At 44.6% G+C, this 10,783-nt stretch overlaps 1 protein-coding gene across 1 annotated transcript in view; it reads right to left on the reverse strand.

Moving 5' to 3' along the window:
* Nucleotides 1–2,802: 2,802 nt before the first annotated feature.
* The window catches only part of LOC121698943, a 41,069-nt gene continuing 33,088 nt past the window's right edge, over nucleotides 2,803–10,783 (reverse strand). Inside the window, exons 12-16 of the mRNA XM_042081486.1 lie at nucleotides 4,877–4,939; nucleotides 4,726–4,788; nucleotides 3,732–3,919; nucleotides 3,376–3,612; nucleotides 2,803–3,286 (exon numbers count right to left, since the gene is read on the reverse strand). Of these exons, the coding sequence (XP_041937420.1) occupies nucleotides 2,871–3,286; nucleotides 3,376–3,612; nucleotides 3,732–3,919; nucleotides 4,726–4,788; nucleotides 4,877–4,939 (967 nt within the window). The 3' untranslated portion in view covers nucleotides 2,803–2,870. The remainder of the gene's footprint in view (nucleotides 3,287–3,375; nucleotides 3,613–3,731; nucleotides 3,920–4,725; nucleotides 4,789–4,876; nucleotides 4,940–10,783) is intronic.

A 10,783-nucleotide genomic window follows, 5' to 3' on the forward strand; every position in this document is an offset into this window, starting at 1 on the left:
ACAGCACATTATTTCATCAGGAAGCTTCTCCAACACACATCCCCAACATACTTACAGCACACTGCCCCCCCCCCCCCCCCAATACACAGCACATTGTCTCATGAGGAAGCTTCTCCAACACACATATTGCACACTGCCCTCTCCCCACATACACAGCACACTATCCCCCATCTCCCCTGTCATCCCCCCAACACACACACCAAGACCCCTGGCAGTTGGGTTAGCCCCTTGAGCCGTGGATCTGCCCAAGGTTTCTTCCTTGGTAAGGGAGTTTTTCCTTGCCCCTGTTGCTCTTGGGTGCTCCTTGTTGGTGCCCCCCACCCAATCCCAATCCTCCCCCACCTTTTTGTTATGCAGCCCTTGCCACTTAATCTACTAAACCCCTCTTCTACTGCACTTTTTACCCCCCCATAAATGCACAAATAGGCTGACACCAGACATAATTTCACTGCATTTCTTACTTCCAGTAACTATATGCATGTGACAATAAACTTCCTTGTATCCTTGTATCATTCATTTAGTGTTGAGATGTTCATTGAGTGAGATACAGTAAGATCCAAATAGCGGGGATAGCCAGAACAGATGAACCACGTTTTAATTAAACGTAATCTACAAAGAGATCGTATCACACTGAAAGCTCATATTTTGTCACTAGCAAATAGCCTTTGTCAAATACAGTTGCATTATCAGCCCTGACAAAAAAACGTTCAGGAATTATTTATGCAAAAGTGGAACGTGCTTAATGTTTCATTCTCCCTACTTTTCGGCATGAATGAAACAGCATGAGAGAGCATGAACCATATTGTTTCTCCCGTTTTGTATTTGCCAAATTTAACAACAGTCTACATTCAAATCATAGCCTACTTCCAGGCGCACGGGAACATATTTTTGACCAGGGGTGCTGAATAACAAAATAATCATGGATGTCCGACGATTTCTCCCCCAGCATATGATTCAAATTTAGACAGCTAAATACGCCATTTCACCGACGTGTATGAGTAGGTCTAAGAGTGAGAAGTTTTATAATGCCCTGGGCAGCCACATTCCACTGCAACTATGCGCAGCACTTGCCACTCTGACTCATCAATAAAAACTGTGCGCACAAACACCAGTCCCTAGAAGCGCACTTGACTTTACATCATAAACCTATTTCAGTAGGTTATATAGCCAGAGAATGTCCGTAGACGGGCTCTGATATAGCCTAGTCTAAGGTAAATTCCTTTTCTGACTTCTTTCTCTTTATCGCCATGGCATTTAGAATAAAGAATAAAGTTCGCGAACCGTTCTGGTTTTGTTGCCAGCATAAAAACCAGCTTACCATCGGCCTATCCGCAAATTTTAAACACAAGGGATGAATTGAACGATGACGAAGTCGGACATAGGCAAAGTTCATATTGGGAAAAAAGTTTTGGAATTTGGAACTCTAGCTTTTCCCCGCTGCAGTCTTTTAATGCCATCTAATCATAATGTGCGCATTCTACGCCATACTTAAGCCCAAATCACACCCAAGATTCGCAGCGAGATGAGCAGCAACTTGATGCAACCTTGCAACTGTGACCAGACATGTGAATGCTTTGCGACGGCTTGTAACGACGTGCAACATCTAATTCACACTGCTGTAACCTCCTTTCTGTAACGGTTTCGTGTCATTGCGAATCTTTAAACAGACGATCTGACGGGTTTTAGAAGATTAAATAACCCGAAACTAAAAAACAGACCAGGCCTCTACTGGAGACCGGCCTTTAACCCAAACCTGTAGCCACGCCAGGCGTTTAAAAGAGACAGGCGTCTCTTAGGGACTCGGCGATTATTTGAAGTTTTACGGTACTCGAACACACATTTTCTCTGTCTGTCCCCCTGTCCCCCCATCCACTCTGGGACACAAAGTCCATGTCCAGACAATGACTAGGTGGCAGAACGCATGCTGGTGCCAGATCTATGTAGTATTAATGTGGAACTTGTAATTTGATTGGAAAGCATACTTTCTCCCCCTTCATGTGCATCATTGTAAATAAAACCAGCATCTGACTTGGGCTCCAAAAATCACCCATGTTTCATGATCTTTCTGAAATGTCTTTTATCTCTGGTGTTCTGCAGTGCTGTATATGGAAATGTTGCCGATGAACCGCCCCCCCCCCCCCCAGCGCACCCCCCCTGGTTGACCCCCCCTCCCCGGAGACAGAACAGAATGGGTAAATCCAGTATGAAGCAAAATACTCAATTTGTGTATTTGTGTTACATTATTACTCATTATTTTTCTCTCTCTTTTTGTTCCAGATGCAGATGCCACCCCATCACGGTCATTTTCTGTGTAGTTTGTCTTGTGATTATTCTTTTGTTGCTTTTTGTTATTATTTTTTGTACCATTAAAATGCTTGAGTAAATTTTACTTCCATTTGCTTTATTTTGTTGCTTCAAACACATAGAACATGGGTGGGCAAACTCTTCGGTATGCAGGCCAGATACTGAAAAATGTAAGCTGCCAAAGGCCAGTGTAAATAAGAGCACCCGTTTTTTAACCAGCAGGCCTTCTAAAACATTCTGCATGATGCTACACTCACTCTCACAGCACTAAATCTATGATGTGTGACACATATCTGCTCTAATATTACATTAATGTAACAATGGGTGATGTGTGTGTTTGAGAGAGACGGAGAGAGACAGAGAGAGAACATAGTCTAGCAGTGTGTGTGTATGTGTGTATGTATGTGTTTGTGTGAGAGAGAGAGATATTGGGCAGAGTCTAGAGCTTTGAACTTTATTTGAATACAAATCAACATACACATACGTTCTTTTTTGGTGCTTAAAAGCGGCATATAGGAGGCAAATCCAGCACAGCAATGTCAGCAAACACCAGAAAAATGTTTGTCTCATTCATCTAACCAGTCCAAGTCAAGACCTTCACCTCTGAATGATGTCTTGTTTACGCCATAGTCCCACAAGATTTCGTCATTGCACTGGATATCCTTTGATGCCAGGAACAGTATAGTGTCTCTGCAACCATCAGGGAATTTCAATTGGAAATGTACCGGCTTGACATTGAATTTCTTTTTAGAATGATTCATCCTCCTCCCAAATGTGTCTTTAAGGGGGTGACATTCACAAGGGAAGGTCTGTGCATCGATACAAAGACTGGCACCACCTCTGGTCTTGAAAAAAAAAAGATAGCCCATTTCTCCACTCTGCTGTTCTGAAAGCAATTTCTTTCCTTCAGATGCCGGGATTATTCGGCCATGGTAGTCACAAAGGACATCTCCTTTGGTGAATGGCATGGTGGCAACGACACCTACAACAGAACAGACTAGAATATTTACGGCCATGTCCATTTCAAATCTTGACATTGCTTTTCATTTGTTATGTTTCTTGTTTGCTCACCTTTTCCCTTATCTCCACCAAAGTCCTGGATCTGAAGCCCTTTCCATTTTTGCTCCGAAACTGCCTTTATGATTTTGCCATCCTTTTCAATGCTCGTCTTCTGTTCAGATATCCAAGCCTGAAGAATATCCTTAAGGTCCGGGAGGTTTGCGTGCCACTTTTCTTTGGAGATGACGAGACGGACTTTGTCCAAAGTCGGTTGATGCCTGCCAATGTGAGCTGAGATGGAATTGTAAGCTGGTGTCAGTACAGAAACAATGAAAATCAGCACACCTTCTCTTTTAGAGTATCTACAACATTCTTTTTTGTTTTCAAAGACATGACACTTATGACATGATGCATGGCATGATGCTTACCGAGGATATAATTTAAGCGCATCTTGTACTGCTCTCCTCTCCACTTGTCATAAACGTCACGGCCTTCAAATCCAGCGCTCATCCTCCTCTTTTTTGTGGGTGGTTCGTCGTTGAGAGTGACGGGAAACATTTCAACAAATGTTTCAAACTGGTCAAGAGCTGTTGTATTCAAAGCTGAGGAAGAAGAGCTATGAGAATAGGTTAATTTCAGGACTGCTGGGTGTACTTTCAAAAGCGCTACATTAAAGCATTCACTCATTCGTATAGCACATACCTTTCACCAGATTGTAAGAATGTGAAATGAATAAATATCAGAACAAGAGGCTTTCGCGTAATAGTCAAAAGATAATGCGCCTTTACTGTAGCCTACGGTATAGAGTTTGCGAGGTGGAAAACGAGAGGAAATAGTAGCGTTTAAAATGTCCTTTTAAATTGTAGCCTAATAATGCACTGTTGAGCATTTTAAATCCGAAATAATAAGGAATGTGAGGAGGTTGCTATTAACTTTAAATCTACAATCAAAACTATCTACAGCCTATGACGCAAATTGAATAGCCATGTCCGCATACGGATGCCTGCTTTAGTTGACTGGATTTCAAGTTGAATAGCTGATTAGGCTGATGTCCCTTGCATTTTGCCACTGCGTGGTCCGCACAGAAATGTTTCATTTTGCGAATGAGATGTCCACGCTGTCCCCTGTGCGACGTGTTGCCCCCCCCAGTTTCAGAGCTATTCTAAATGCAAAATTGCGCAGAGGGCCGTGACTGTGGTAAACTATCCTAATAGAAAACTGATAGCTTTCCTGGCTAAATGGTATAAGTTAGGCCTATTACACAACATACATTTTGCTGACGACCCAAATAACCTAACCCAGTCTTTGGGAAACACTGCTCTGACTGATGTTCTCACAACTGAGAATATAGGGAAATTAATGTGCATTACATTGGTGTAACAGGGACCTTAAAAGATAATTGTTTGCAAACACAATACACACCTCTCACCAGCCACCTGTGTATCCTCAGGAATCGGCTCACTGCTTTGAGTCGTCTGCTCACAACTGAGTAAATGGGAAAAAAATACATATGGTTTACACTGGTGTGCATGACACAGACCTTGGAAGAACATATACCACTGCTTGCACACACCTCCCACTAGCTGTCTGTGTATCCTCTGGAATCGGCTCACTGCTTTGAGTTTTCTGCTCACAACTGACAACATGGAAAGATAAATATGCTTTACCTATGTATGCATGACATGAACTGTGAAAAAAATAGAACCTGATCCAATTTAAACATCTTCTAGCTGGTGTCTGTGGATCAACTTATACAGTGTACTTGTGTGTGTGTGTGTATGTGTGTGTGTGTGTGTGCACAGTACATATACTTACAACTTCCAAAGACGTTGTAAATCTGTTTTTGTGTTTGCAATGGGACCACCATTCTGTCCTAGAAAGAAGCAGCCTTCGTCGTCCATATATTCATCTTGTCTAAGTAAAGCCAGTGGCCGTATCTTGGTAAAGTACAACTCAAACCACTGTTGAATTAAATGAAAATATCAGCAACCAGATTGAATTTGGAATACATTATTCAAGTCGTTTAGACTGTGGCAACATACAGTACCTCTTCTTCTTCCTTTCTGAGTGTACAGGCCACTGAATTATCACTGAATTGGATGGTCACACCACTTGATGTCTGCTGTCTATCAACCCAACCTGCAGTCTGTAGAGCAGATGGTATACATGAATGAGCACAATTTTTTTGAAACAGGTATAATTTCTTACCTTTAAATGTATGCAAAGCATTTCATGACTGAGATGATTTAATTTTGTTGTGCAGGAATAAAATTTGGACACTTGCGTACTTTGAAAGTCTCTATACTCTTCAAAGATTTGTTGTATACCACAGACAACACGCCCATACAAAAGTATCGGAACTGTGTCGTGTAGTTTGTTGCCACGTTCACTCCAGTCTTAAGTTTGGCAACCATACTGCGCATCCACGGAGTGACGTCTTGCAGAAGCTGCCGTTGCTCAGCTGGAGAGCTAATTATAACCAACAACAGATGAGAGACACATATTAGACACCTTATGAACACTAATAAAGATTGAAACCATAAGTCATTTAAAGGGAGAATCTAACCTTTCCGATGGGTCTTTGACTATAAAGAAGCCCTTGCTTTTCAGCCGGTCGATGAGGGCACGGAGGGGATCTTCCTCATTCATTAAGGAATCAACCTCATGGTACTCCCAACGTCTGCCCACTCTCGTCCATTCTTTTTGGGATATTTTGGCCTTGGTCAACTCAGCGTTACGCTCTTCTTCTGTGTTGTCCTTCATACAGGCCTTCTTAAGGTGACTTGACAAATTTTCATGAGGCTTCTCACATAACAGGCAGTAGACAATACGCCTATCAGCGGCCATCCTTCAATAAATGCAAAAAAACACACACACAGAGAGAGAGAGAGAGAGAGAGAGAGAGAGAGTTCATTGAAATAGTGAAATACCAATGTTATGAGTAGGATGTCTGATCCATTGAGCTTTGCTATCTGCTCCATGTGGTACTTACTTGTCAATGCTGCTTGACAACCAAGGAATACCAATCCTGATGAGTTATGTAGGCCCTGAAAAGGAAAATAATTTAAGAAAAAATCATTTCACTCAAATGGTCTAGTCAGCTTGCTGGTTATTAGTACATCAACATGTAGTTTGCTGTCTTCAGAGCATGAATGCACATCTGTCCCAAAGAGTTTAAACATGGGTCAGATTTCTTTAGAATAACAACAGAAAAATATGTTTTACTGTGTACCATACCGTTTATTGTAGCCTCCACAATTCCAATTTCCGTCAGTGAAATGTTCCAACTTCTTAGCGCTCTCTGGGTCAAAAGGCGAGTCACACACACTAGTTTGTGAACAAAAATTTTCAGGTCGTCTTTTAAACTGTGGGAGTGAGCGTCATATGTGACAATCATGTAGTGGATTCCCCATATACGATGCCATTGCAGTGGTCTTCAGATGTGATGTCTCTAGCAGTGGATTTCACATATGATGCAACTATGGGTTAGTGAGCATTTGTGGTGGTGGGTTCCACATTTGGAAGTGTGTTCCACATTTGATACTTTTGGCAGCGGTCTTCACTAGCGGAGCTAGTAGGTTTGCTAGGGCCGGAATCGTATGCGAATCCGCAGGTATACCATGGGTTAGAGATTTTTTCGGTTCTGCTTAAGGCCTTAACCCTTGAGAGGTTAGCTTAAGTGGGGCACAGTACACCAGTACTTATCGGTGCTTAAGCCTGGTTGTCCGTGGGGGGGGGTGGTACCCAGAGGGGGGGGGTGTTTGCCACTTTGTGTTGCGGGCTTAGCATAGAGGGTGTTAGCTAGTTTGATTAGCGTGTTTAATTTGGGTTAAGTTTAGGAGTAGGATACAGGGTAATGCTCCCAGGCTCACACACACACGCGCAGGGGACAGAGAGGAGTCTTTGGAGCCTCTGTGAGCAGCTGGGGCCTGTGGGTGGGTGTGTGTGTGTGTAGGGGTGCTGCAGTGGGTATAGCACAGCATCTAGGCCCAAGCATCTAGGCACAGCATCTAGGCCCAACTTTAATAATAATAATGTAATAATAATAATAAGTTGGGGCCTCTCTGAGCAGCTGGAGCCTCTCTGAGCAACAGGCCCCTCTCACTGTCCCTCTCTATCACCTGCGCGCGCGTGTGTGCGTGTGTGTGGCTGTGCTTGGTGGGGGGGGTCTAGCGCAGCTCTCTGTGTCTCTCCCTGCTCCTAGGCCCAAGTTGAGCCCGTCTGAGCACAAGCACTCATCCCCAGGCCTCTCCCGGCCCGTCCCGTCACAGTAGCTAGTAGGCCTCTCACAAGGCCTTAGCCTAAGCTAATGTGTGTGTGTTTGGGGGGGGGGGGGAGGGGGCGCTCAGGATCGGGTGAGATTCTAGATTAATTTTGACGCTCCGGACGCAACGCCGCCACCCCCGTCTCGCTGTGACCTTGCGTCGCGGAGATAGGCGGTTGGCTAGGGCCAGAATCGTATGTGAATCCGCAGCTAGCGTGACGTGTTCATCACATACGACTCTTGACTTAGCGGGTTTTCACTCTTGGCCCCTTAGTGGCAGTATGGGAGAATGACAGTCTGTTACATTTTCCATCACATACGACTCTTGACTTAGCGGGTTTTCACTCTTGGCCCCTTAGTGGCAGTATGGGAGAATGACAGTCTGTTACATTTTCCATCACATACGACTCTTGACTTAGCGGGTTTTCACTCTTGGCCCCTTAGTGGCAGTATGGGAGAATGACAGTCTGTTACATTTTCCATCACATACGAGTCTTGAGTTAGCGCTTTTTCACTCTTGGCCCCTTAGTGGCAGTATGGGAGAATGACAGTCTGTTACATTTTCCATCACATACGAGTCTTGAGTTAGCGCTTTTTCAGTCTTGGCCCCTTAGTGGCAGTATGGGAGAATGACAGTCTGTTACATGTTCATCACATATGACTCTTGAGTTAGCGCCTGGAGGTTTGCTAGGGCCGGAATCATATACGAACCCGCAGGTATACCATGGGTTTGAGATTTTTTCGGCTCTGCTTAAGGCTTTAACCCTTGCGAGGTTAGCTTAAGTGGGGCACAGTGCACCAGTACTTATCGGTGCTTAAGCCTGGTTGTCCGTGGGGGGGGTGGTACCCAGAGGGGGGGGGGTTTTGCCACTTTGTGTTGCGGGCTTAGCATAGAGGGTGTTAGCTAGTTTGATTAGCGTGTTTATTTTGGGTTAAGTTTAGGAGTAGGATACAGGGTAATGCTCCCAGGCTCACACACACGCGCGCAGGGGACAGAGAGGAGTCTTTGGAGCCTCTGTGAGCAGCTGCAGCCTGTGTGAGCAACAGGCCCCTCTCTCTGTCCCTCTCTATCACCTGCGCGCGCGTGTGTGTGGCTGAACCTGCTGGGGGGGGGTCTAGCGCAGCTCTCTGTGTCTCTCCCTGCTCCTAGGCCCAAGTTGAGCCCGTCTGAGCACAAGCACTCATCCCCAGGCCTCTCCCGGCCCGTCCGATCACAGTAGCTAGTAGGCCTCTCACAAGGCCTTAGCTTAAGCTAATGTGTGTGTGTTTGGGGGGGAGGGGGGGGGGCGCTCAGGATCGGGTGAGATTCTAGATTAATTTTGACGCTCCGGACGCAACGCCGCCACCCCCGTCTCGCTGTGACCTTGCGTCGCGGAGCTAGGCGGTTGGTTAGGGCCGGAATCATATGCGAGTCCGCAGCTAGCGTGCCTTCCACATTCAGGGGGCGTCGGGATTCACATGTGAGCGCCTCCCTAGCGTGACTAGTGTCGCCCTCGTGTGGAAATCAGGCAGCTATGCCTCAGTGGCCGTGGTCTGTTTCATCACCGAGATACAGCCGTGCGCAACACCTGGAATCACATTTCTTGAATTTCCCCTGGGGATCAATAAAGTATCTATCTATCTATCTATCTATCTATCTATCTATCATATGAATCGGGGTCTACTGCCAATAGCCAAGGCCCATAGCTTGGAGTTCAGCCCGCTCTCCTTGGTCACAAGAGATGTGTACACCTTCAGCCTAAAACCAGCAGGTTCCCCACGGTTGTCACCCTATTGAAACCCTGTCTCCTGCTTAACCTTCCCTTCCTATTCACGCTGTACATCTGCATACACATATATGAATGTATCTAAACATCTGTGTATTAGGCTACATATTACATATGTATACCTGTACATCTGTACATTGCCTTATATATAGTAGTACAGCATATTTTGTATATTAACATACTTCAGCTGCACATTGCTCTTTAGTAAATCAATACTTATTCATACCCATCTTTACCCTGCTACTTGCCCTTCCTATTAGATGCTAAACTGTATTTCCGTTACTCTGTATTCACACATATTGACAATAAAACTATTAAGACCACAATTAGACATCTCATTCCAAGATACGGTGTACAATGAAACACTACATTACCATATAATATTTGACTCATGATTGCAAAACCCTTTACCATGAAGCACATATGATTACTGGCCACCATGCATATATGGTGTACTCTATCAGATATCATATATGATAGCAGGGTTGTCTTTTAAACTGTGGGTTTGAGCGTCATATGTGACAATCATTTAGTGGATTCCCCATATACGATGCCATTGCAGTGGTCTTCAGATGTGATATCTCTAGCAGTGGATTTCACATATGATGCCACCAGGGGTTAGTCAGCATTTGTGGTGGTGGGTTCCACATTTGGATCTGAGCAAGATGCTAAACTGTATTTTCGTTACTCTGTATTCACACATATGTATTGACAATAAAACTATTAAGACCACAATTAGGCAAGATACAGTATACAATGAAACACTACATTACCATATAATATTTGACTCATGATTGCAAAAGCCTTTACCATGAAGCACATATGATTACTGGCCACCATGCATATATGGTGTACTCTATCAGATATCATATATATCATATATGATATCTGATAGAGTACACCATATATGCATGGTGGCCAGTAATCATATGTGATATCAAAAAGCCTCTATTGGCTGGCCATATGTGGTGTTCAGTGAAACTCTTTAAAATGTGTGTGGTGTGAGAGTGACCAGGAGAAGATAGAGATTGCGAATGATGGCAGACCCTAGTGCAGCACCTGAAGCTTCTACCGTGCCTCAAGATGAGAGAACCAGTGGACAATCAGCAAATACATCAGACGTCAGAGATGTGACACTGAACCCTGTCCGCAGTGCATCGAAACGAACCTCTGGTGTGCAGCAAGGGAGGAGTGTGGACTCTGAAGGGCTTTTTGACCCTAAAAGGATGAGACTGACACCAATATCAAGGCCCATCATACCTCTCAGAGATGATGACCAGATGGGTGAGTCTTCTGCAAGGTCCAGACATGACACATCAAGAGCAATCACACCTCCCAGAGACGACGATGACGACGACGACGACGATGAAGAGTTGGATGTGTCCTCTGCAGAAGAGGTGGACCAACCCAGCTCCATACCATCAACAGCCACGGTCAGCTTGAGGGATGT

This window comes from Alosa sapidissima, chromosome 23, assembly GCF_018492685.1.
Source record: "Alosa sapidissima isolate fAloSap1 chromosome 23, fAloSap1.pri, whole genome shotgun sequence".
In the NCBI taxonomy this organism is placed as follows: Eukaryota; Metazoa; Chordata; class Actinopteri; order Clupeiformes; family Clupeidae; genus Alosa; species Alosa sapidissima.